General features: G+C 38.6%; 1 protein-coding gene across 11 annotated transcripts in view; it reads right to left on the reverse strand.

Annotated features, from left to right (window-relative positions):
* MAGI2 (membrane associated guanylate kinase, WW and PDZ domain containing 2) overlaps positions 1 to 27,934 on the reverse strand; it is a 731,950-nt gene that overhangs the window by 141,816 nt on the left and 562,200 nt on the right. For 10 of the 11 annotated variants that reach the window (XM_065666957.1, XM_065666908.1, XM_065666937.1 and 7 more), the window contains exons 7-9: positions 15,640 to 15,697; positions 8,613 to 8,734; positions 6,981 to 7,163 (exon numbers count right to left, since the gene is read on the reverse strand). In XM_065666957.1, the coding sequence (XP_065523029.1) occupies positions 6,981 to 7,163; positions 8,613 to 8,734; positions 15,640 to 15,697 (363 nt within the window). Of the gene's footprint in view, positions 1 to 6,980; positions 7,164 to 7,869; positions 7,999 to 8,612; positions 8,735 to 15,639; positions 15,698 to 27,934 lie in introns of all 11 variants that reach the window. The other variant, XM_065666981.1, reaches the window with a different exon arrangement.

Raw genomic sequence — 27,934 nt, forward strand, 5'->3', positions numbered from 1 at the left:
GATCATAAAACCACAACTGTGAAATTTAAACTGGGCTAGGGGAAACAAATATCCTTAAAATTGTCAGAAAATGGTTATTATTACAGTAATGAATCAATCACTACTTGCTGTAATAGATGATAAGGAAAAATAAAGAATTCTAATAACACACTCTTCTTAAGGCTTTGAATGAGGAATGCGGTTGTTTCAGTGTTTAATATAGTTTAAGGTGTCTAATATCATTTATGACAGCCTTGGGCACTTGAGATGTTCATATAGGATTTGCAGGTACGACGCAGGACTTAAAAGAGACTGCAGCGTTGAAGGGCAGAAGGAGGCTAGGTGGTATCTCTGACACTTTTAATGGCACTAGACACCTACGTTTACACAACTGAACTGCACCCCAAATGTTGTCAGTCTCAGTTGTCCACCGGAGGCAACCTTTTCCTCCCTTTTGACACTGTATTTGGGCATCTGTGTTCCTTAACATGATGCTTTGAACCACCTCAAATTAAGGTACTAAGCCTAAAGCTTGAGACAGAAGATTCCCCAAATTAATAAATTATGGCAAACCTTAGGGCTAAAACCCAAAATACGAAGTCAGAGACCACTGAATTCCATTTGTACTATTAATGCAAAACCAGAATCATCTCATGAAGTGAAGACAAGAAGTTCCTAAGGTTTTTTTCTTATTCCTGTGATTTAAAGAACATTTTGTCCATTTTCAGATACTTTGTTGTAACTGCTCTTCCAGTTTGTATAAATAATTTTAATTGAAGACTTCTAGGGAAGAGCCAAATGACAGGGCTAAAAAGAATCAATAGCTCTCTTTGTATCACAAGGAATATTTATGCAAAGTGGAATGGTTTTAATAGGAAAGATTTGTATGCAGTGCTTAATGAATGCTCCGTAGCTTGATAGATAGGCAACATGGACTCAAGCTCTAACTCTGTATCAGGCAGAACAGCTAGGACATATGGATTTTCTGCACCTTAGGGAGAACACAGGCTATTGGATATCACACCAGCTAACCAAAGAAATCTGACAGGTTGCATGCAAACACCTCAGACATAGAGAGTAACAGGCATGGTATACAAAATATGGATACATTTTCTTAGTCTAGGCTCACCTCTGTTCTGGTCATCATACAATGAGTTCCTAACAATCTGGTGAGTACCAGAAGAATAAAAACATGAAGAAACCCTGTCAGGTTTTTCATGAAGATTTCACGGCGATTCATGAAGAGGTACTTCATGAAGATTAGAATTCAGTAACGTTGTGACAGAAGTGGATACTTTTCCCAGGTCTTTAATGTAAGAAGAAATTTATAGATGTTACTGTGACTGCTGTAGCATGTTCATTTTAGATGAAAGCAATGGAAACAAATGAAAAGTATAATGGAAAACTAATATTAGAAAAAATAGCACAAGTACTAAAGATTTCTAGCAAGCTAAGTGCTATCTTCTGGTCTTTCTATTTACATGCAGAGTTCAATGAATTGCTTAAAGTATGGAAGAAAAAGGGATTGAAAAAATATCTTTCTGCTGCCAAGTTCTTCATTGCTATTAATATTCCTAAAGTGCAAGTCATCTTCTTACTGTCACCATCAAACACTCAAAACCGCAAGTTATATCCCTCTCCCAACAAAAGTGAGTTATCAATACATTATATAAAACAAATAGTAGGATTGGCATATTTTTTTCCTTTGCTTTCTCTTTGAAACCTCTGAAGTATGATGTGGTCATACTTCAGAGCTTTTCTCTACAACTAGAGGAATATAAACTTCTATACTGCAAAATTTAAGTGAAGATTCACATTTAGTCACCTTTTTGGGAAAAAAATACAAGAAGAGTTGAGCTTTAAAGAATTCTTTTTACAAATCCATTCAGGATAAAATTGTGAGGACTAGCAACACTGCATCAGTCTACCTTCTCAGAACTTGGGATTAATTTTACCCATACGTATTTTGAACAGTTTCTGCATTAGTTATTTGAGATATGCAAGCTTTTATGACAAGAATTATTAAATGGATTGAATGAAGTGGGATGCTGTGTACTTCACAAAGCAAAAATAAGTGAAGTGCAGCCCTTGGATGTCCATTTGCCCCAGCTATGAACTAACAGGGCACCTATTGTCTTCATCCTCATGCAGGGTGTAAAGACCACAGCATTCACATTGCAGCTCCAGTCTCGATGCCCTCTCACTCACCTCTCCTTGAAAAGCCAAATTACCTCATGGAATGAAAGCAAACTGGTTTTGAAAACCATGTTAAGGTTCTACCAAATAGTTACTCCTGTTTGGCTCACAAAAAGGAAAATGTAACTTGTATCACTGGGGAAAGGAAATGTAGGTGCTGCGGCTGAACAGAGAATGCAATGATTTTGGTTGTGCATGATGCAAATACACTGTTTCCGCTGTGTTTTGCACTGTTTCCTTAACTGCCTGTGCTGGAGGATATAGGAACACAAGCAGCGAACATAACAGAATCCACATTGACTGGTCTAACAAAGTGGTGCAGTTTCTCCAATTTAATTACATTTAGAGGAACCTCAGGTTCTTGAAAAATTCATCACATATTGAAGATTTTTATGGTCCATGGATAGCAGCAAGGCCACGGGTCACTCCTTCCAGTGTTTCTAACCACTGGCTCATTCCCTTTGGAGATCTCTCAGGTGCAGCAGAAATTCTGAGTGATAGATCTCTATAGAGTCTAGATCTCTAGTCTCTAGACTTTACCCCAATTTGGCTAACTAGAAGCAGTATATGTCTACTCATACGGTAAGTCTAGACATGTGTCTTGTAGATAACTCTATTTGATAGCTGAACATTTTCTTACATTTATGAATTTTTATGTGTAGAATACCTTAATAAATAGATTGAAGCTACCATTCCTGAGAGAATAGCAGGTAAAAAAGCCCAAGTCTGCATTGTTTACACTTGGGGCTGGACAAGTGTATGCTTGGCTGATGAAATGAAAAAGCATGAGCTTTATCTTATGCTGAGCTGCGACAATTTATCACAGATGTATATATGTCTCTAGAAAGTTCAACCTGGAATGATCACAGCTATTCATCATTCAGAAGGGCCATCAATAGACTCAATTAACCACTTGTTCACCATGTCTTTGAGCTGTTTCCGGGAAACTTTCATCAAAGGAATGGGAACGTGCTGAAATATGCAGAGTGAGGATCTTTCCCAAGCTTGATTATGTGGGAGTGTTTCAGTTTATCTAGTCCATTGAATAACCTTGAGAATTGTAGGGAAGTTTTTGCCTTTGCAGCTTGAGCTTTTATCTGACTCAGCTGCAGGCCTAAATCTTTGTTTGCCTTGGAACAGCAGTCATTCAAAATCACTCACTGTATAAAAATCTTTTCATGTAGATACAGTCTTTTACCAGTGATGTTTACTCAGCATTTTAATGAGATTCAGGGGGCTCTTAAATGCAGTTTTCTATTGGTAGCATGAGGCTTCAGACAAGACAAAGCAGTGTAACCTCTCAGGAAAGAATGTGGTATCAGCTCTTAGGTTTTCCTGGGGTAAACAAGAGATGCTGTGGAGTGTAATGCTCATATCCAGCAGCTTGATTGAGCTCCGAATGCTAAAACATGTCCTAGAAAGACATTTGCAGTATTATTAACAGCCATTAGCTCACAGATGCTAGATTTACATGAGGACATAATAACCCTTAGGAATTCTGAAACATCTGGTAAATGGGATCAGGAATGCAATTTTGGCTGGTTGTGATGCATCCACTGAGATGTGGTCCCTCTGAGTCTGCTTGTGAGGTTTGTTGTGGGTCCGGGACAATTACAGCTAGCTCTTAGTGCCCAGCACCGGGAACTGAGTGATGGTGTCAGATCACCAGGACCTTAGATATCTCTTGTTGCATCTCAGTGTACTCAGTTTGCCTCTCTGCTTTAACTGTTTGACAGCATCACAGCAGTGTCAGGCAGCTGTCTCCATGGTCCAAGGGATGAAATCCAATATTGCTTCATTTTGAAACCTGTAGGTGAAACTACTGTGTTGCGGTTGTTAAAAGGTGACAGTAATATCTTATGTAAGTTCACCCTTCTCTTTGAATAGCATTTGTATCTGACCCTAATTAGACTGCGGCCAAGACCACGTAAGATGAAGGGGATGCTGCCTTTTCCTCCTCTTTTCCCCATATCTGGTGCAGGTCTGAAACACCAGAATTTTATTTACTGCTTGACCCCCCCCCCCCCCCCAAAAGTATCACCCTTGCAAGGGAAGCACTAGCAACCGGGGTATAAGGGTGGTTATCCTTTTCACGGTGCACTGTTGAGCTTTCTACTATGATGCTCTACTGCCTCAATATGATATTTTGATCGTTGATCAAAGCTTCCTGCGATTATGATCATAGCTTTGTGTCAAAAGAATAAATGCAATCTATTTTGAAAGTTCTATTCATCATTCAGTGATGCCTACCGAACAAACAAAGGGTACATATGTAACTTCAAATAGTTTTAAAACATAAGATTTTAATAGCTTCATGAACAAAATGCTATGATAGAACCTGGGAAGCCTTCCTGTCTCCAGCTGATTAGATTGTAAAACGGTCTAACAGTGAGAGAAATCCTACTTGAGGAAGTGTGAAAAGCACTGGATAACAGGAAATACAAGCACTTTGCTGAACAGCGCTTTGAGAAATATTCAGACCTTAAATATCTTTTTTCAGTTTATCATTATCATATTTAGAAATCACTTCAAATACTCACAGAAACCATGTTAGACGCCACAGTCATTAGTCTGAGATTCTCTAATTACTTTACATCAGAACTCTGTCACTCTTCTAAAAACTGAACACATTTGAGGGCAGAATTTATTCTGAGATCTAATTTTGTACATATTGGGCTCACGTAATTATACAGTAATTATGTATTTGAATGTACACTTCTGTCATGCATTCTTAATATAGTTGAATTAATTACCTCCCAAAAAATAAATCAATGTTGTTTCTATGCATTTTAAAGCACATTTTTCCTATATATACTTATCACAATCCATGACTACAATTATCACCATCAATATTATTATGACGCCAATTTCAACACGAAAACTACAACAATACTCTCTTTTCCAGAGAAAAGAATGCCATATGAACAAGTTCACCAATAACCAGCCCACACTTCAAATGTATTAGCAGCTATACTTGAGTGCTGGGTCTAAGAATACTAAACCATGACAAACAAGGAAAATATACTGTGCGTTAGGTATATGAAAATACTAGGGAAAATGACATTCATGTTACTAAAATCTCCTGAACTTCAGGAACTCTTTTGTATCATTTGTTCACTTAGTCAGCTAATTTAATTTTGCTCTTGGGAACCAAACTGCATTAAGTTAAAATCACAACTAGAACTGAGAATTAAGAAACTGTTAGACTAGTTTCTTTATAAAACCAATGGCACCAATCTATATTCTACTTCTTTCTTACATTTTACTTCTTTCTAAGTTCTCTGTTTACCTGTTTGTCATCAGATGCTGGCTGTAATATAAGATTTGAGGCTGTCTGTATTTTTAAAAATAATACTATTCACAACCTTCCCACTTCCTAATTGAGAAGTCCCGGAGAGTCATACAGAATAAACTAGAGTTCAGGGTGATTTATTCTGAACATACAATAGTCCGGATCATTCCTTTGCTACAACAGAATAAGGATAAAAGGACATTTCCAGAAGAATCACTTGGGACAATTCAACCCACATTATTTGCGCCTCTGTGTTTGTTGCTGCCTCCTGTACTGTAACACTTTGCTGTTGTGGTCCATCCACAGCGATCTGCCACAAGCTAGAAAATCCCCTTTATCTTCACAGTGACTTTGGACACCATGAGCTTGGTTTTCTGCAGAGGCAACATAAATCCCAAGCCATCATTTCTTGGTGAGAAATAGAAGGAAAAATTATGCACATGTCCCAGTAGTAATGTGCAGCCTAACTATTGATCTGGGGAACAAGGATTGCTGGGGAGAGACGGTACACAGCCACAGGGCTGTATGAACATAGAACTACAGTCCCCGGAAACCAGTTGCATCAATATAAACCATACTTGGATCTAAAGAACAAAAATCTTCACCATGGGTGTGGGTAAGTACTGGGACAGGAGTCCACAGACACTGTGGGATCTCTGTCCTGCAAGATTTTCTAAAGTTCCATGAATGAAGCCCTGAACAACCACAAAGTTAACCCTGCTTTGAGCAGCAGGTCAGTGACTGGTGGTCCCTGCCAACTCTAATTATTCTATTAGAATAATTCTGACATTCTGAATGTCTTCTCCTACAGGACCTGGCTTGGAAACTGAGTGAATCTTCCTCCAAAAACACTTCATTCAATCATAGACCTGACGTGACCCTGCAAACCTTTAAGATAGTGGTTTCCAATCTTTATCAGTCTGTGGACATGAGAATATTTCATATGGTGATCAAGATCCTAAGAGCAGCTTGAAATCGCCTAAGAGGAAGTTTGTTTTATTTAGTTAGTTTTCGCAGATTCTTTATTAGTAGGCCACAGGCGCCTAGGTGTCCACACACCACACTGAAAACTTTTGTTTTCATGGTTCTAATGCAAATGTTGGATCAGACTCAATTTTGACTACTTTGCAAAACCGTCCTTTCTAAAGAAATAAATTTGCACTTAGTAGTCTGTGCTCTCTCTGCCTATCTCCTTTTCTTTCCATGCACAGAGTACCCTTGAATAAACAGCCTATAAAACAAAGAACATTGTATCCCATTCTTATGTAGGCGCATGCAGAGATCTTTTCTTGCTTAAAATATTGTGAAATGGGAAAAATAAACTACGTGGCATTATTAGAAAGAAAAATCACAAGAAAGTTTTATCTGAGAAGCTTATCTTACAGAAAAGCTGTTTTACACATTAACACAGAAAGACATATAGAAAAATGTATGCATTCATGGAGAGAGTGAGACTCAGAAATCTATGTCTCATTCAAGTTCTCATATAAAAGAACAGAACCATCTTAATTACCTGTTTCCATTTTCCCATCTTGTGCTGCAGGCCCATCAGGAATTACACTCTTCACCTGGAGAAACTCATCTGGCTCATCCCCACCAATGATGGTAAATCCAAAGCCCATGTTGCTTTTCTTAAGAGTTGTGCTGAGGAAAGTCCCCTTCAGCTGTGATGCATCACGGGTGAAGAGTGGTTTTTCTACATCAGTCAACACAAAGAAGAAAGGCAAAAGTTCTGATCTAGGCACAACACAGTGGGGACAGCAGATAACAGTACTGGCTAATAGCAGGTGACAGTGTATAAAAACCAAGGTAATAAAGAGTGCAGGCATTCCAGGAAAATAATATTTGTGAGTTCCTGTATTACTACAAAGCTTAAAATGTATTTCTCGTCTGTGGCAGATCAGCCTTTAGCAGGGAGTTATAAATACTCCTTCGTATTAGAAATGCATTTAAAAGTGGGTATTGCGTAGCTAAAAAAATTACAACAATAAAAATGATCTGTGAGGCAATTTTAAAATCTCTTTCCTAACCCAAAAATTCAGCTTCGTCTACAAAGTAACACATTCTCCATAATTTCCCTCCCAATCACAATAAGGAAAATACCCCCTGAATATCTCATTCCATTTCTTAACATGCAGTGCTAAATGTCAGGTGAGCTTCTTCCTCCAAACACGTGTGGCTTTGGCATCCAACAAGTGACACATATAACTGCAGTGCAACCTTCATGCCCCCCCTCTCCATGTGCCTTGGTACGTGGTGCAGGTGATGGGGGCTCCCTGTGCCTCTCTCCCATGCTGTGCTTGGTAAGGATGGGTAGGAGGAAGGTGCAGAGGTTGTGACTTCAACTACTCCCGCTATGCCCACAGTGGTGGGGCTGGGCTGGGCGGCAGCAGAGGACATACCGTGCAGCCTGCGCGTCCCGGCAGGGGCACACCAGCACTGGGACAGGTCATTCACGCTGTGGGACCTCTTGGGAGCGGGGCGCAGGTGGGTAAATTTGGGTCTAGGTAAGGTTGATGAGAAGCCTTCTACTGTTACAAAGGAGAACAAGCCTCATTCTCTGGCTATAACTTTATGTTAAAGTTTATTCATCTCTACCAATAGTGTTTGCTGCTTATACAGCTCATTTAAAGCACATTAATTCTGATATTACCAAGAGGCTGTATTCTTGTAAACTCCTATAACAAAGTGCTTGAGGCTTTTAACTTAATTGATGCTTGCGAGATGAACTAGCATAGAAACATACCAAACATCAATTAACGGTAATTTAGAGAAAGTACAATTAATTACTTCAGTGTTGCCAACCTCGGGTGCTCAGGAGAGAGTTGTATATTCCCAAGGATAGAATTTATTATTTTATTTAGAAAATTACTTCAGGGCTTTTATTTTTCTGTTTCTCAGCTTTTAGGAAACACTATGGTCAACCCTTCTGTCTTTCCTCTGTGCCTCTGAAGGTTAGAGCATTTTAGGTGGCTCCTGAGTGTCTCAATTCTGGGATTAGACGGGAGAAAAATGCTAGGAGATAGGTAATAACATTGTGAGTACTGGCAACACTACTCTTTTAATCAGACTGACAACATCATTGTCACATAAACAAGGAACAGGATCTTTCATCTTAACTAAGATAGCTGACATGGTATCGTACCTCGGAAACCTTGGGCCTGCATAGGCTTTGTTCCAAGTTCTGCGTTGGGCATGTTATGCTGCTGTAGCTTCCTTTTTGCTTCTAGGACAGGGTTTTCAAATTGTGTTCTTCTATTTATGTGGCTGGAAAAAAATTGGTTTTGATTAAAAACTGGGTTCAGTTGGGGAAAATGATCATTTTCACAGTAGGATACTGTATGTGACTTAGGTGTGTGTGGTTAGACAGTGAAACCATTATGAATCCCCAATGGGCCTGAGCATGTCCCTTATACTCCACACAATTTTGCTGGGGATGAGAAACTCACGATCTAGCGCATTGCATAATGAACAGCACTAAACGTCCTTTTATTTCAATATGCTGAACTCTGAGACAGACAAATAGTTTCGATCTATGGGACTACATACTAAATAGCAGTACTGACTGACAATGACAGTTTTGCACGTTTTTAGCACAGGCATCATTCTCTGCGTGATTCAAAGTGTATGAACCAGTTTTGTGCATTATTATCTATTAGCTGTAAGTGGAATTACTTAATCACGTACAGAAAAGGTAAAGCCTAGGACACAGAGTGATTTTATGATTGTAGCTTAGAAATAAATCTAACATAGGAAATACACTGAAGATTACTTCTTTTTAATTCTACCTACATATCTACTCAGCTGTCAAGAAAAATCGAATGTTGCAGAAACTAAGTCAGATGGTAGATTAGAACTACATAGATAAATATATGAAATATAAGAAAAGCTAATGTACACATTTTTCTTTACGTTTTACATTTCCTACAGCAGCTTAGTAAGTATATCTGTCATTACACCACTAATTTTCTGTACTGTGTTTAGAGCTACTATCTTAACTACACACTCATCATATCCTTGATTTTAATTCTTTAATTTATAGAATGCATTTTATTAACCCTGTCCTGTGATATGTTCAACATGTTTTCTGAAGAAAACAAAGCAATTTAGTAGGCCGCATCAAACAACTCTGCAAGATAGGATCACAACTGAGAAAAGGGGCTTGTGCTGTAAATGTTCTGGGGAAATAAATACATTGGTACAGAAGGGCAAGTTTTCAAATATGTCACTCCTCTTTTGTGCTCAGTGACGTACTATTTATTGAGTTCTTCTGAAAATCCAACCCCAGTCACATGGTTTAGGCACTTGGAGAGGTGACCTGGGAACTTCTGAAACTCTGAGATCCTAAAAAGGGTACAATAGCTTGAGTTAATATTGAAATGACCTTTTATGCCACATTAAGCACTTCTCAGGTCCCTTGGAATTCAATCCTACCCCCCTTCAAAGAAAGTAAGTGGAATTGCCATTAAAAGGTGAGGTAGAGGAAAGGCAGCAAGTCCTGTGGGAGTGCAGTACACCTGGTAAATCAGGATTTAGTGGCCAGAGCTAAGGTCATAAAAGATTTTCAGTCAGGTAAAAGAATACCTGATTTAATGGGAGGAATTAAATCTAATAAATCCTGGAGCTGCTACTTTCTTAACAGGGCTGTAACTCATTCAAGTTGCGCTAACTTACTCTCATACTCTAAAATTCTGATTAATAGTTTTCTTGTAAATTTTAATCTATGCTGCAGACAGAGAAAATCCTTTTTCATGTCTTTCCTTCTTCAGACAGGCTGTTTAAGAGTGAAAGCTTTCCTTTCCTAGATTTTTGCTTTCTAGCTAGGCCATGCTGTAACTGCCAAAGTCTTCAGCACCTGTGTCTATCACAAACATAGAAACAAATGATGGAACGGAGACAAACTTCACCAGTTAAAAACGGAGAAAGACAAAACTTCCATGTATTAAATAGGGTAATTATCAACTACTAACATAAGCATGAAACATGAAATTTTCATGCTACCACCTATCGTGATATATTTCAATATTCTAAAGGAAACACTACTTCTGCCATTACACAAGGCAATAAATACTACATAAAGTTCTGATCACTTCTGACCAATTAAAATAAATTCCTAAAAGATTCTACAGGAAGAACAGTGAAAAAGAGAGTCTTCTATGATAGAAGACCAAAGGAGTTTTACCTTTTTATTCAAGCAGAATTAATTCTGATAAGTAATTGCATTCTGTGAACACATTTGGAACTAAATATTAGAATGTATTAAAGATGTCAAGATTCCAGTCTTGAAATCTGTAGGCTTCATACAAGCAGAAGTGTGAAATTATGCAACAGCTTACAATAGCAGATATAGAGTAAAATATCTAGCGTGTTTTATGCTACAATTTGATATGGTTAAACCCAGGGTTGCTACACAGTGAGTTAATTGCTTCAACATAGGGAACAGGTCTTACTTCAGAGGCTGTAAAGTATCCTGGCCTGGTCTTCAGCTCCCCTTCCAGAAAAGCATGGCTTTCCCATAGTTTTTGTGCTATATTGCACAGATGTAATGGATATCCGAGATCACACTACAGATCTGCATTTAGGATCCTTAGTGTCTAAGGGCTATCCGTAGTGTCATGCTATAAATGCAAGGCACATCTCTGTGCTGCAGGAGACTTCTTGCAGACCTGTTACAACTTATATGTGGTTCTGTGATATATAAAAGGATAAGTTTTTAGTTAACATAGGATGTGTCTGTGGCTCAGTTCCTTGAGCTAGAATCTGTTATCCACTGCCTCTCTACAGTTTCTAGGTAGAGTTGTGGTTTAGTCCATTCATACATAAATATCTTCAGACAAAATAACCCTTTTGTCCTAGCAGATCAGACAGGAATATTAGTAGAGGTACTTGAAGCACCTCAAGTTGTTGATACAATTCATGCAATTCTTAGCTCCAGTTTATTCCGATATTTTGACTGTTTTATGGTAGCATGCAGTCTTGAAAGCTCAAAGTGAGGATTTTAACAAAATGAAACAACTGCATTTAAATATTGTGTCCAAAAGGAGTCAGATAAAAGAAAATTATACTCATGATCAGTTATTTTTATCAGTCAGTAGCACTGGATTTATGCTTCTAGACTTATGAGACATGAAACACTTCCCTTTCATGCAATTTTAAGTGCTATACAGCTTCATGCTAAATCAGAAAAATTGCTACTCATGAGTTTACCTGAGAAAGAAGCTATTAGGCTAAGTAGTTCCCTTGAAAGGACATTCTAGCCTTTCATCTCTCTAATTCAACTGCATACAAAATAGATATTACTAACCTAGGCCTTAATAAGACAAGCCAAATGCAAGTTCTACAGATGGTTACAAATAAATGCTTTTGTGGTTAAAATGGATTTTGGATGTGATAAAAAATGTATTGCTCATTGCTCGCAGTATCTAATTCAGTGAGCAGTTTTATCTTTTCTTCCTTTTTTTTTAATACAATGCATATTAAACATAAAAGCCTAATCCAAAGACAAGAATCCAACTAAATTCTCCTAGTGCCAATGTGGCTGCACAGAAGAAACGTGGTGCCTTTTGTCTGCTTTCTAGTCCTAGGAATCCTGCATTTCCCTCTGCAGAGAAGAAGGGTGGTCAGTGCTGCTGTCCTCTGTTAGCTCGCTGTATGCTAACTGGGGATAACCCCTCAGAGGTAGGATTTGTTTTGGGGCTGTATTTACCTGTGAATTTGAAACACTGTCTCTTGTGTTATGAAGAGGTAATGTCATCACCAACCAGGATGTAAGACAGAGGCATCATTCTGCCATCTCACCAGTGACTGTGGCCAGGCTAAGTTGGTTTTGTGTTGGATTTTCATGCTTAAGACAACTGAAACACATTCTTAGGAAACTTACGGGGCCTATTCTTTGCTTACTATGCAAAGTTTAATTGATGGGCAAGATAATGAGCCTTACCAAAATGCCTAACCATGTGCACCAGCAGAAAGAGTTTAACGTATCTTCTTTTCTTATTACTTTAATTCATGGGATTTTTTGGTAGTTTGCTACTCTAACTTTTGAGTTTCTTGCTATAACCTACCTAAGTAATTCTGAAGATCAGGATGCCTAAAAGCTGGACATTCTGATACATAACTTGTTAGTGCCGAAGTCCTCTTTACACTTGCATTTTTCAGGTACTTGTACTCTATGATGACAAAAAACCCAAAGTAATTTTTTCTATTTGAGTGTTGTCAGAAACTCTAAGTCAAGGAGGTGAATTTGTAACCAGTATGGCTAATTTAGCTGTTCTATTAAGAACACAGTGCCTGGAAATTGAGCTTTGTGTTGTAGTTAATCACCCTTAAAGGGGGAAATAATCTTTTGGCAATTAGAATGCCGAAAGACCCAGCACACTCTAATAACCATATTCTCTCCATTGCCCTGCAAAGCTAAGTGTTGCTAGCTCTTAGTTTATAAATTAAAAGAGAAAATTGCATGAAAGTTAACCCGTGTGTAGCAAACACTTCTCATTTATGTCAAATGTCTGCACCTTACAAATGAAGCCTGGATCTGCATAACACAGCAAATGAAAACTCTAATAAAGCCTCACACCTACATTCATGCATGATTAGGAAAAGAAGTGATACTGGATTCCTTATTTAACAAAACTTGCAAATATGTTGTGATTAGTATTTATTAGCTTTACTAGTGAGATCCTTGAGGTTTTCCTTTGTTTCTTCTTTAGTTTTATCTCTGGTCTCAGTATTGGAGCTGAGCATAGCTGGTACTTTTAAGGTGAACCTGAGTCTTTCTGCCTCATTGCTCATCCTTACAAACTTCCCATGGGATACAAATACATCAGTAAGCAGACAATAAGCCCTTCTTTCACTGACAGCTTTAAAGGCCTGCAGGTAAAGTGGGACTGGACTTGAGTGTGTGAAAGTCCATAATCTAACTTTTCAGGATTTACCCATATTTATGATATAATTAAGAGAGTTTATTGTAGCCTGATTTTATCCAGTTAAAAATGAACTCATCTGTTGAATACCGGTAATAAAAGAAGGTATGACTGCCGCTTCTTAGCATGAAAAATGGAAAACAATCTTTGTTTCAAAGTTATTGAGCTCAGACAGCAAATTAAAGTACAGCTACATCTTACTGACTATAAAACTCCCTATGAACTTGGTGTGGGTGCAGTTTTAACGCCACCCTGTGAACATCCATTCCACTTCTAAAACCCTCTGAGCCTCCAGTAGGTTTGATATATCTTTCCCCAAACCTTATCTGTGGTAGGATTAATAAATTTGGCACTAACAGCCTTAAAGTATGCAATTGCATAATAACATCTGGGCCTGGTGCCTTGTGTCTGTTTACCCATGGTTGGACACGAAATGGAGATAAATACTTGTTCCCTTTCTGACTGCAGTGAAGTGTGAGCCTCACTTGTGCCAGAATGCCTTGGGCTGCACAACAACCGAGCAGGGTCTCGGTAAGATATTGATGCACAGGAACTGCACACCACCTGTTACTCCCCAAAGCACATGAAAAACGACTGGGGCAGAACACTTACACCCAGCAGCTGCATAATTGCACATGCAGAAGTCTTTAGGGGAGGTTAAGTACAAAGAGATATGAGAACTCCAGCCCCTAGCTACTTGGGGACATCATAAAAGAACTCAGGCATAAAAAGAAAGGGTAATTTAATGGCATAACATAGGGACTTCAAAACCTGCTTATCTTTTTGCTTGGATCTGGACTGACTAAGCTGATTTGGGCTGAGCAACAAAGCAGATGGAGCTGCTGGCTCCTTCACCTGGGGGCAGGGAACAGGCTGGGGACAAAGCAGCAGAACAGGTGCTCCTGCATTTGGAGAACAGGACAGGAGTCAGCAGGGCAGTGGCCAAATGCGGTTTTCATTTGTTTGTTTGCTTTTAAGGAGGGCAAGGGAAGGTACATGGCATCCACAAGCTGCTGCTGTTACAGCAATAAAGAAAGGGGCACCTTACATCTTCCAGACCTTCAGAAATCAGATCTCTTCTTCATCTCCCTGTCCAGCTCTACACTGTGCATTTTAATAGCATCATATCCTGGGGTCTGGAAAAAGCTGCATCCCCAGAACTTGTCCAGAATGATCCAGCAGCCAACGTGTTGGTATGGATTAGAGAGACTAAGGGAATATTTTTTTTTTTATTTTGTGTGAAACAACTAGAATAAATGTACTGCAATCAAGATTTGAATTTGAGATTTTAGGTCAGGGGACTTTATCTCTAAAGATCTCTGTTGTTTAACAAAAGGAACTAATGGATAGATATTTTTCAACCTTTCAAGTGCTGTCTGCACAGTCACAGGGAGTGACTTTTTGCCTCTTCTATACACTTTGTGTGGAGTGGAGTAAGAACTCACCCTGCAAACAGGTAACACAAGTTTGAATCTAGATCCACTCTGTGTAAGTCCTATTTGCTGTATTAAGCTAAAAAAGCAGAGAAAATCATCTCTTCAATTTACTTATTTTATGTAGGAAGTGGCCAGAACAGGTTCTATCTATTACTTCAAAAGAAAGCTTCATATTACCCTTTGCACAGAGGAGTAAGAAGCATTTTTTCTTGTTTCATAACTAAAATAAAATCTTAAAAAAATAAAAATCAAAATCAAGGATTGTGCAATGAAAATAGAAATTTATATTTTTTTTTATTTTCAGCTGCACTTTTATGTACAAAATAAAACACAACATTCCTAAAATTTTATATGCAGTGTATAAATAACCTGTCTTCTGGTACAAGCATTATAAACACCTGATTTGCAGCAAGGAAGGACTACCCAGGAAATTCTCTTTACTGAGGTAAAATGATTATGCTTTGCTCTATTTGTTGATTAACAAGGTTTCTACCTCATTATACATCTACAGTTTATGTGGAAAATACAACATTTCCTTAATTAATATGATCTCTGTACAAGTCTCAGCTGGAACAATACCATGAAATCAGACCTTGGAGAAAGAGAATGACTGAATGCCTGAGTCACTGATTTGAGACACACTGAATATATTTGGACACATCAGTTGTATTGATGATTGAGAATTCCTGGTGTACCCTCGGTTTAACACGTCAAGTAATTGTACCTACTCCGTGACAGGCTAAGCACTGCAGAGGATACTGGTATCAGGTTATGACATATTAATAGCAACTTAATATTGAACTTAGGAACTTACTCAACATAATAAGTGCCATAAATGGGATCATCAATTTTCTCCCAGCCATATGGAAGCTCTGAAAAACAAAGAGTTATCTCTCTCAGTAAATGCAGTACAGAATGCTAAGATTTCTTATAACAAAGTTGTGAATCTTTGCTGGGTGTTGAGGGAAATAACTTGATAGCGAAATTAGATACAGTGACCAAAGCAAATGTCAAATCTTGAGCACACGCACACACTCCCCACGGCCACAAGTAGTAGTAACTTGAAAACTGGCATGCAAACACAGACCTCAGTGTCTAGACCAACACATTTTTAATTGAACTCCTTGAATTGTTCCAATAGCTGTGCTAGCCAACAACTATAGCGAATCTTGTATGACATCACCACTGGAGGAAGCAAGGGCATTCTGTTTTCCCAAATAGGTACATGCAAAAAGACTACTTTGTCTTTTAAGTTTTTCTCTTTGCCAGGAATCCTGGAAAAGTTGGTCTGGAAGGAATGTCATGTGAGTACAGTAATTATACCTAAATGTTCCTGAGAAGTTTGTACTATTCTTCTTACTGTGATGGTAATGCCACAGCCTCCAAAGGCACCCTGTTCCAAAGCTTAGTTAAATACTGGGGACACTGGAGTACATAGTAGTATATGGAAGTACAAACTAAGATATTATGGTACCTTCTGGCCATAAAACCAATCACATTTTGCAGAAATAGAGATCTCTAAAACATTCCAGTATTAACAATTAAAATGTTAAAACATGAATTTAATATCTTGAAAATCAATCTGTGTTCATGTACAAGCAAACTGTGACATATATATTCATGTACAACCATAAATATTTTATTATCACACTGCATGCTTAAGAAATTATTAAACTGCCAATAGGACTTCATCTTGTGTTTAAAAGGCAACAGATGGATGTGATAAATACCTCAGTTGACATGAACAGAGTAAAAACCTCAGTTCCACATATGATGAGTTTGATGGAGGAGACTCACAAAATGATGTGCATTCCCATCACACACAGGTATCAATGTCTGTGCAGTTAAAGACTATATGGCACAATATACAGGAGTGGAATTGATTCTGGAATTCCTTATCCTTTTTCCCTATTTAAACTCAGTTGCACTTCTAAAATAACTTTTTGGAGACAATGAGTACTAAACCAAACAAAGCAGAACTGGTGTATCTCATACTGAACAGAGAATAGACAATTATTTACGTGCTCTAAAAGGCAAATAGGTAAGTAAAGTCTGACTGCCAACAGGGAACGAGTTAAAAAACCCCATGTTTAGAAATTGCTTAATGTCTGCTTGTTACTTCTCCTCTAAACGTATCTCTTTTTGAGTGAACCTGCTTAGACTGCTGGATGCTAAGACATCCCTCAGAGGATGTTTCTGTTCAGCCTTTTCCAATACTGCAACAAAGGATACAACCGTCTGCCAGAGACTGGCAGATGAGGAACATCTCAATTACTTTTTTGTAATGAAAAGCTCAAGGACTTTCTTAATGTTTATACTCAATCTTTCCTATTAGTCTTAGAATATTGTTAGCTTTGAAATCTTCACAGGACCACACTCTGAACTGCTTTTGTCAGGGCTATTTTGATATTGTCGCTTCACAGGAATAAATGCAGCATAGGCTATTTAAGCAGGTCACAGAATCACAGAACTCAAAAGGAGCGTGACCAGCAGGTCGAAGGAGGTGATCCTGCCCCTCTACTCTGCTCTTGTGAGACCTCACCTGGAGTATTGTGTGCAGTTCTGGTGTCCTCAACATAAAAAGGACATGGAACTGCTGGAACGAGTCCAGAGGAGGGCCACGAGGATGATCAGGGGACTGGAGCATCTCCCGTACGAAGACAGGCTGAGGAAGTTGGGTCTGTTCAGCCTGGAGAAGAGAAGGCTGTGTGGGGACCTAATAGCAGCCTTCCAGTATCTGAAGGGGGCCTATAGGGATGCTGGGGAGGGACTCTTTGTCAGGGACTGTAAGTGACAGGACAAGGGGTAACGGGTTAAAACTTAAACAGGGGAAGTTTAAATTGGATATAAGGAGGAAATTCTTTCCTGTTAGGGTGGTGAGGCACTGGAATGGGTTGCCCAGGGAGGTTGTGAGTGCTCCATCCCCGGCGGTGTTCAAGGCCAGGTTGGATGAAGCCTTGTGTGGGATGGTTTAGTGTGAGGTGTCTCTGCCCATGGCAGGGGGGTTGGAACTAGATGATCTTGAGGTCCTTTCCAACCCTGACTATTCTATGATTCTATGATTCTATGGACGGGACCTCTAGAGATTGTCTAGCCCAACCTCTCTGCTCAAAGCAGGGTCACATAGACCAGGTTGCTGAGGTCCATCTTCAGTCAGATTTAAATATCTCCAAGGACAGAGACTCCACAACCTCTCTGGGCAACTTCTTCAAGTGGCTGGTCACTTACAGAGTAACAGTTTTTTTCAGAATCTCCTGTATTTTGGTTTGCATCCTTTACCTCCTGTCCTGTCACAGGACACCACCGAAGAGAGCCTGGTTCCATCTTCCTTGCACCTCCCTTTACATATTTACTTAGTCTAATAAATCCCCCTTGAGCCTTCTCCAGGTTACACAGCCTCAGTTCTCTCAGCCTTTCCTTATAGGAGAGATGCTCTAATCCCTTAATCATCTCAGTGGCCCTTCAATGCTCTCCTGTATGTCCACGTCTTTCTTGTACTGGGGAGCCCAGAACCGGATCCAGAACTCCAGCTGTGTCTCACCAGTGCTGAGGAGAGGGGAAGTATTATGTCCCTTCATGTGTTGGCAATGCTCTGCCAACTACAGCCCAGGAGGCTGTTGGCCTGCTTTGTTGCAAGGACATGTCACTGGCTCATCATCAAGTCACCAAGCATTAGAGAGCCCTGATGTTGTTCTTTCCAGACCTGCTCAGAACTTCAGTAAAATGTGTAGGTAACTGACTCTGCAGTGGTTCCCACAAAGTCCTGTATATCCTGAGACAAGGCTGTGGAATGTTATCCATAAATATTCATAAAGAAAGCAGCTGCAGCACGAATTCAGTAGTGTCCCTACAGTAAGTTTCATTCCCAATGCATTCATGATAAATGAGACAATAATTTGCTATAAAAAACCCCCAATGCTTTTACCGAACCCTGTGACACAGAATGAATATAAGGTAGTAGTTTAAATACTATAGGTACATCTTATTTTCATCTAACCTTTTAAGTTTTTCTTCCCCTAATTAACTTAATGCTGCTATCATATCTGGCCATCTAAAATTACATTCCCTTAGAGAAAAGTGAGGCAGGTACTGGTAAATCTGTACATAAAAATATACACAAACGCAAACATACAAATACACACACACGCAGATAGGTCCCTGTCCCAAAGTGAATTAGTAGAAGGAGTTTTTTCCAACTATGAAATTAAAGAACAGGAAGTAGATGTTTTGCCCAAATTTAAAGGTAGGTATTTTTTCTCTGAATATATACACCTTGAGGTCTATAGATGAATAGGACATATTTTATTTTGCATATTTATGAAAATCTGAAATAATTTGAGGATTTACTATTAACTTATTGGCCTATTTTGTCCTAAAGTAATACATAACTGCATTTATGAACTAGCACAACTATTGAGAAGGCAAATGGCAAATCCCATTTTCTAGCGTAAAAGTCTGTAAAAAATTAATGAATTTGACATATTATGGAGAATCCACTTCTAAATGCATGGATTCAGAAGCAGGGAAATAAAAAAAAAATTACCTTTGTGTATCATAATATATACATAAACTCCATCTCAGGCTATGGTCTGATTTCATTTTTCCATTTGAGATGCAGCCTGTAAACTATGTTTAATTAATATTCTGTGTTGACCAGTAAAATGGAATTGCTAGAGCACAAACCCCAAGTCCCTGACCGCCAAGCATGGCAGATAATGTTAGTGGAGTGTAGTTTACTACAAAGCTTCTGTTAGAACAATCTTCTGCTACATTTGCTTTCAGAAGCACGGTGATTATTTTTCATTACATTAAATAGCAGCATCTATTCCATTTTTCACTATTGAAATGAAAGATTACAGGACAGAAATACTTTAGTGCTTCATAAAACAGGAAGCTAAACATTTGCCAAATTAGGGGTGAGGGCATTACAGTTTCTCTTTTTCATTTCACTGCGACCAGGGCCGATCATTAGGGATGAGAGTGAACAGTAAACATTTATAAAAGAGAATTATTATAAAACACTAGCATAGAAGATTACTCTTGGCCACTGTGATTTGAATGAGAAGGCAGCTATAAATTCTACTGATATTCATTCGGTTGCACTTGCATGCTAGTTCATGTACAACTTCTTCAATCAACAGTTTCATGATTACTATGCTATATATGAAGTCTTAATTTTCATGAGTTCAACACTTCTGTCATTCATGTCTCAATTCTACTGACTCCAGGAGGTTTTCTCTGTATAGAAGGAAAAAACCCCAAATCTAGCCTTTATTTTAAATCTTCAATATCTAGCATTCCATGCCCACAGATCTCCTCCTATCACCCAGTGGAAAGCCTGTTCACAAACATTTGTAAAATCACCATTTAAAAATCAGTAATAGTTTGTGTCTCATTTGGCAATGCTGATACCATGAATGGATGGAAAGGTGGTGGATAATCTGTATAGTATGCTTCTATGCTCCCAGACAATTTGGTTTGTATTTTTAAACAAGGAAAGAAAGAAGGAAAAATAGAAGGGAAAGAGTAACAGGAATTTAAGTAAGTCACCTTAATAATGGTAGTGCCTTCTCATCACAGCCTGCTTATGCTAACGGTCCAGACACTCTTATTCTGACTTCTGAAAGATGTTGTGTTTCAGAATGACTTTTGATGGTGCCACTTAACCTTCTCTGGGAATGAAGGAAGGAGTACATTTTGGATCTCAGTGTGCCAAGATGGAAAAGAATATTACCAAACCAAAAGATTAATTTTAATGAAGTTTATGGATTACAAAACGTATTAAAGAGTCATAAACTCCTCTCAAGGTTTCAGAACCACAGCCAACATTGTGTCACTTCCCTACTGACAGGCTGGAAAGATAGAGATCATATTGAATTGGCTGAAATCAAAATATTTGTATAGTACAAAATAATAAATTATGAGAAAGGAAAATAAAATATATGTCTGCTGTTACTGAAATAGTGCAATAAGGATGCAGAAGCTGTGGAAGTCAACATGAGTTTGGTTCACCTGCCTGGTTAACACCCAGACACAGGTCAGGAATCCCTTTCTAACCCACATAAGAGATTTCCCAGAAGAATACTGTATCTTTCCACTCAACAGCCTGTGCTTGTTTTACCTCTTGGTTCTTCTCTCTTTTCTTTCTCCCTGTTTCAAATTCGGTTTTGCCTTCTCAAGTCAGTTGCCTACTACAAAGACTATCAGGAGAGCTGGGTTAAGAGTTACAAAACACTGTCTTGTGCTCCACAGCCCAACACAATTAATTGCACATTCTTCTTGTTTCTTTAAGACGCATAATCTTTGCAAATATTTATCTGTAAGCCTAAACCAGTGTTCCTCATTGCATAGCTTATACAAAAAACATCGCCTGCAATACCCTAAGGCACAGTACACAGATTATCAGGGTGTGGATGCTTCCTCTGGTGTGTTGTGCTGCTCCCTCAGGAGCTGGGGGCTGGAGATGTCTGGTTTGAATGCTTTCGTTAGTGTATGTCCAAACTGCCAGGATGATACATGAAAGAGATATAATGTTACTGCTCCTGAAAACTTCTGTTAGAGGTTGCCATGAGGAAAGAGAGGATAACTGCTCACTGAAAATCAGTATTTAACTGACTACTCACGTGTCTGTGTGAATTCTGACAGGTCACCTACCTGCACACCATCTGGGAGCTCCAAAACCCAACAAAAATATCAACAGTTATATGCCATGGTAAAATTCTTCATGCTATCTCAACAGGTTCCTCCACTTAGCCAATGTTTCAAATGTCACTGCCTGAGCTGGAAAATGCAATTACTAACATGGACTTCTCTGCACTAGAGTACAAATCCAAAGCTGTGGATGAACAGCCCCACCTCCATAGCAAAACCAATTTCACTTTTCCTGTCATGGAAGACCTGGAAAATGGAGGGAATGTACCACCCTGCAGCCAAGCCACATAAGATCATTTTCAATTAAACTTGTGCTCTCCAACCACCATTCTCATACCAGCAAATTTCACAGTCATGACTGTTTATGTTCTGTCTGTAATCACAAACCATTCATGTGCAATTTGTTCTCATGAATAAAATGACATTATGCATAATTTCTACTTGCACAATGGAAACAAATGTCTAAGTAACATTTACATCTGATATATGCATCTTCTTCCTTCTGTGCAGCTTATTGTGACATGCTACAGCCTTAATTGTGCAGAAAGTAGATTAGTAAATACTACTTTCAATTCAATAATATTTTCTCCCAGCATTGTTACCTAATGAAATACTGACAACAGTAGGGATACTTTTAACATTAGGAGTACTTGATCCCTCTGACATGCGGAACTGTGTAATGTCTAATCATGGTTTGCATTAATACTGTGAGAAAGCACCAACTGCATTACTGAGTTTTAACTATCAAAAAGGAGTTCTTAAATGGCTTGATAGCTGTTATTCAAATAAAAATCTAAGAAAATGCAATTAAAATCAAATTAGGGAAAAAGTACCTTATATGTTGAGAATTTAGTTAGGTTATTGTAGTCAGTGCCTGAGATGGTTTTCTTAATAAAGCCTTACTATAGAATGCAATTCTCAACAGTTTAGTGGGCAATAACCGAAGCTGGACAGAGTAACCTCCAAGCTTATTAAAAGTTTCAAACAAACTCCAAAAAACTATTTTCTGTGTATTTAGAAATAATAGGTTTAAGGAAAATAGAAATGACAAAAAAGATTTAAAACTTTTTTCTGTCATCAAGTCATGTTATCCTTTTGTCTTGTTCTCTGTCCTTACTCCTGTGTTGTTTGAGCTGGGTACTTTGTATTACACAACATTTGGGGAGAGAGAAGCTTGTAGGTTTCATAGTTCCTGTTTAAAGTAACTTGTGCTTTGTTGGGGAAATAGAGACCACTAAGAAACACTGAAAAATCTCATCTTTTTAGGTACAGTTTCTTCCTAGGAGACTGGGTATGAAATCCTTCTCCTCACAGCTCCTAACTTTAAACTAGTTAACATGAGCATTGCTAGGAATCAAGTCACTTCAGGATGTATCTTGGTGCAGAATGTGAACTTGCTGGAGAAGCTAAGCACGTGCCCCAGTGGTTCCTTGTGTGCATACCAAGGAGCTGCAATGGCAATGCCGGCTGGTTCAAAGTTCAGATGTGCACACTAAAGGGACTGTCGCCAACACACTCGTCTTACCAGCAGAAAAGGAGCCCCACGTGCATTAACTGCTCACTGCATTACCAATTTGTATTCCTGAAGTTCAGCAGATTTGCTTCACACCACACATAGCTCCAACGTGCAAGATTCTGCCTTTGAAACTGATTTTATTAACACAGCCTTTTTATGCTATATTCTTTAGGCTTTGAAGAAAACAGACTGAAAAGAAACATTCTTTTTGATCTTCTGGATGTTCAGATCTTTCAGTGCTTGTACCTCATTACTGGCTGTATCAATTCAGCCTTGTTACAAACCAGTGTTTTCTACCTAATAACTGCCTGATGTCATGAAGTGCGGCTTTTCTTCTATTTGCTTTTCAGTCTCTTCATTTATTTATATTATTTCCTTTGCTGTTAAATGTTTAATAACGTACCCTGTGAATTTATGGAGTTATTGAATTTACTGTTATATAAACTAAAAACTTCAGTTTGGCTACTGACCTAAAAAGACACACAAAAGTATGTGGCTGCTAATAATGCAGGCTAGACCTTATGTGAGGCAGCTAGGTATTCATTTACTAGTGTCTCAAATTCAAGTTTATAAACTTCAGCATACTTTAGCTAGCTGTTCACCCCTTTAGCTCTGGTATAATAAAGAAAAAAAAGCCTATTAATCTGTAACAAACACAAATGACATATTTTTAATGCCATTTTCAGCACCAAATTTTACTAAAGGGGAAACAGGATTACCCTCATCCTTTCCTCACAGGGCAATAGCCCCTACCCCTGACCATCTTGGTGGCCCTTTAGTGAACTCGCTCCTGTGTATCGATCCAGTTTATTATGTGGGGTCGTAAAACTGGATGCAGAAATACAGATGTGGTCTGATGAGTCAGATCCCAACCTATTGCAAGATTTTGTTCCTGCCCAGATGCAGGACCTTGCATTTGTCCTGGTTGAATATGACAAGGTTTCTGCTGGCCTGTTCCTCCAGCCTACCTAGGTCCCTCAATGGCAGCCCTACCCTTGACCATGGTGACTGGTTCCCTTGGCATCACCTGGAAAGTTGACTTTGTTGCCTCCTTCAGACTGTATATAAAGACGTCAGAAAGGACAGACTGTGCTATATCTGCAGTAATCCTGTTTCACAGGCATTCAGGTATAGTATGACCCATCACCCACTACCCTCTGAGCCCCACCACCCAACCAATTATTTACCTGCTCAGTTCTCCATCCATCCAGACTTCTAATGCCCTAAATGTGACACACAAATACCATGGGACACAGAGTAAAAAAATCTTGCAGAAGTCAAGGCTTCCTCACCACTGTCTCCCTTACCAGCCTCTCCTCTGATCCTGACCCACAGACTCTCAACTAGCCAGCCATCCATTATATAGGAGAGCTCCATACAGCCAAGCTGTTCCTCTGCACAGAGGACAATCCCTTTTCCTCATCTCCCGCTCACCATCTTTCCTGGTCAAACAGGATACTTTAAAAATCTGATTTTTTAAAATAACAACACTAAACTTTAATAAAAATGTCAATCAGTGTTAGAAAACATTTTTTTTAATTACTTCATTTGTCTCACTGGACCTTCAGAGTCTCAAGTCAATGTTTCAAAATAAAGCACACAGTGTAATGCTTTCTGGTTTGTTTTGTTTTTTTCTGCCTTGTTATTATGCCAAATGGCAATTACTTGATTTTATGTGACAGGCCAGTGAGGCAAATGTATAGGCATATTACAAAATAAGATGGGACAATGTAGCTTCTATAGTGACAATGAATAAAAAACCAGCCAAGAATTGCTTTGTATGCTTCCAATGAACCGATTATCTGTGGGTGGTCTACAAATAAAGCCTATCCTGCCCAGACTGTAAAATTACAGAGGTACATTACTTGCTTGTGATGACCTGCAATAGCCTCAGAAGCATCAGATACTGACCTGGGATGGAAATATCAGAGCACATAAAAGAACTAGTGCTCTGATTGAGTACAAGACATCTTACATTTCTGTATTTTATTTCCAAGTGGCCAATGAAGTTGCATGCAATCAGATAGAAGAATCCTCCTCAAGGCACTTCCTACATGATCTGTTTCCATGACTACCATGCTTTTTAATAATGTTTTCACAGTTCTGAACAGTAGCTGAATGTATGTAATGCAGATACACTAGTTGTTTAGATAGTAGTTGATGAAATAGATAATTCAATACAATTGATGAGGGAGATTACATAGCACTGTGGAAAATTCAGGTTAATACTGCAGTAGCTGAGGCAGCAATTCCTGGTTTATACTAGTGAAGTAAGATTAGAATCTGGTTTTGTCTCCTCAGTTGCTTCATTGCCTTGTTGAGGGCGAGAACTTTAAAAGCCCATCTTTTACTACTTTTTGCTATCTTGCACTTTAGATAAAAAGCTCCTTTAGTTGCATTCAACTCCTTTCTGAAACTTTGTGTCATAACTTATTCATCATCATGCATTAGTTATATTTATGAGGATACTCAAATTGAGTCACTCCATACTTTAACCATTATGTTAAAAAATCCATTGGCATTTGAATGACAAGGAAATATGTATGAATTCAGAAGCTTATTTTTCTTTATTTGAATTGTAATGCCATCTGCCAAAACTAGAGTTCTGTGACAGCATCAGAAAGGAACTTTGCATGTGAAACAGGTGTGCGGTCCTTTGTTAATCTACCAGACACATTTTGTTTGCATTCATAAGGGCACTTTGCGAAGGTAGTGTCCAATTCATACACAGATTTGTGACAATGACATAATAATCAGGTTTCTAAGTCGCTTTTCCTTCAAGAATTTTAACTGTGTGGAATAACAGTAACACAATTAAGATCTACCCATGTTTTCCTCATGTTTTAATGTTCAGTAATGTTGGCATGTAGTAACATGTTATAGGAATAAAGAAGAAAAAAAGGAAGGCAAATTAGTGCTTTCATGTTCATATTTACTATATTTTTTCTGTGCTGCAATGTCTCTTTCTTCCCAGTGTAAAACCTTCATATGGGTGAACAGAGTAGTAAGCCAAACACTACTGGGACCAAGAGGGGACCAAGAGGGTACTGTGTGAGAGGGACAGGATGGAGGTGGAGATGGACGGAGAGATCAAAAAAAAAAAAATAATGAAGAGGAGGCTGTGGTTCTTAATATGTTTTGTTTACTATTACACATTTCCAAAACCCTTCAGGTTCTTTTCCCAAAGAAAAAAGCCCTCTATTTCTCCCAAGAAACCTCAGATCTCCTTCAAAGGCAAGCTGTGGTCTATTCCTAACTTTTCCCAGATCTAGTATTTTTTCACCAAAAGACTTAGTGTCCCATCCCGTCCCCCGTCCCCCCCACCTTCTTGAGACTCCTTCCTTACAGCCCCAGTGGTGATGCAGCCCCCTGAATCCTGCTGGGCAGGAGCACCTCCACTATCCAGTGTAAGCCCAAGTCTTCTCCATTCCCAGAACTTCTGAGGTTAAAAAGATTACAAAAACAACCAAAAGTCTGCTGTAATATCTCAGAAAAAGCATTATCTACAGCAGTTAATGGAAAAAGAGGTTGTTGGCTCACTTTTTTTCATTCATGTTCAGAACAGCCTTTATCATAAGCATCAGCCCAGAGAAATGAGGTTGCTGACTTTCACAATACTGCTATACATAATTTTGGAATGAGGAACTGATCTACTTGTTATTCCAACAGAAAGTAACCTTTTCCTCAATGTACTGCCCTTGTACCTGTCTAATTAATTATTTAAATTAAATAAATTACATTGAATTGTGTTTGTACTTAATGGTTGAAGGCAGGTCTCCAAACTGAAGCTGCACAAACTCAGTGGCATAATAACAAATCTTAAATTTAAACTCTTTTTCTGTTAGCCTTTTAATTTCTGCTCTTTACTGTTCTCCAGTCTCTTCAGCTTCTTAAGCAAAGTTCTTAAAAGAAAATGGGACCCTCCACACTGCTTCTCCTACAACTTATCCCACAAGATATATGGCCTACCACAAAGCTGGAAATGGGAAAAATAAGTTGTGGCAACATTTGTTTTAAGATTGTTGTCATTGCCTTTAACTATGCAGGGTTATAATTAATATAACCAGGGAAGAACAAATAAACACAGAACAGAACAACTTTCAGTGGCTGGTTATATTTCTTCTCAGTCATTTACAGTCTTCATAAAACTTAATAAACTGTACTGGCCATCTGTAGGCAGAACTCAGAGGATGAGAATTTTATTGGGACTTCTTTACTGGACAGGTGTACAGACTGTAATTATTATCTTAAAGTCAAGCAAAGCTGGAATGGATTTGATTTGATGTCTCTCTTGATAGGCACTCCTGACATTGTAAGTGTTAATGCTTGCTATGCACGGCTGTAAACCGTAATGTTGGGATTATTGTCCATAACTTTCAGATGCAGCAGAATGGCCTAAATTAAGTTTGTTTGTAGTTTATGATATATACACTGTGCGCACTAATCAATAACTAGGGACGCTTTTCCCTAGTGAACTTTAATTATTTTGAGGAAAATGCTATATGCCTACATAATACTTGTGCTCAGTTCCTAAGTTTGCCTTTTGTGCTGAGCTGTAGTCAGGTTTTGTGGATTTAAATCAGTATCTATTTTCTTCCTTGGTATGTAATTAGGTGCTAACGTTTCACAGGCTTGATTCACATCTGGCTCACTAGTCTGTGCTTACAGAGGAAGATTATTTCTGTATCATGGGAAAAAATAAGCCTCCAATCTTATACAAAAAGTCTTACAAATGAGGAGAACGCTACATCCATTTTAGGAGCATATTTTTCTGTGCTCCACTAAGTCAGTTGTGCCACTGCCATGTTTGCAAATGGTTGGGCCTGAGGACTTGCAACACCTGTGGCAGAGGCAGCGTCTGCCAGCCTTTCGTACACAGTGAAATGATAAAAATGTATTAGTTTTCCACTTTGCAGTTGCAGTCGTAATTACACAATGCAGC

This window comes from Lathamus discolor, chromosome 1, assembly GCF_037157495.1.
Source record: "Lathamus discolor isolate bLatDis1 chromosome 1, bLatDis1.hap1, whole genome shotgun sequence".
Taxonomy (NCBI): Eukaryota; Metazoa; Chordata; class Aves; order Psittaciformes; family Psittacidae; genus Lathamus; species Lathamus discolor.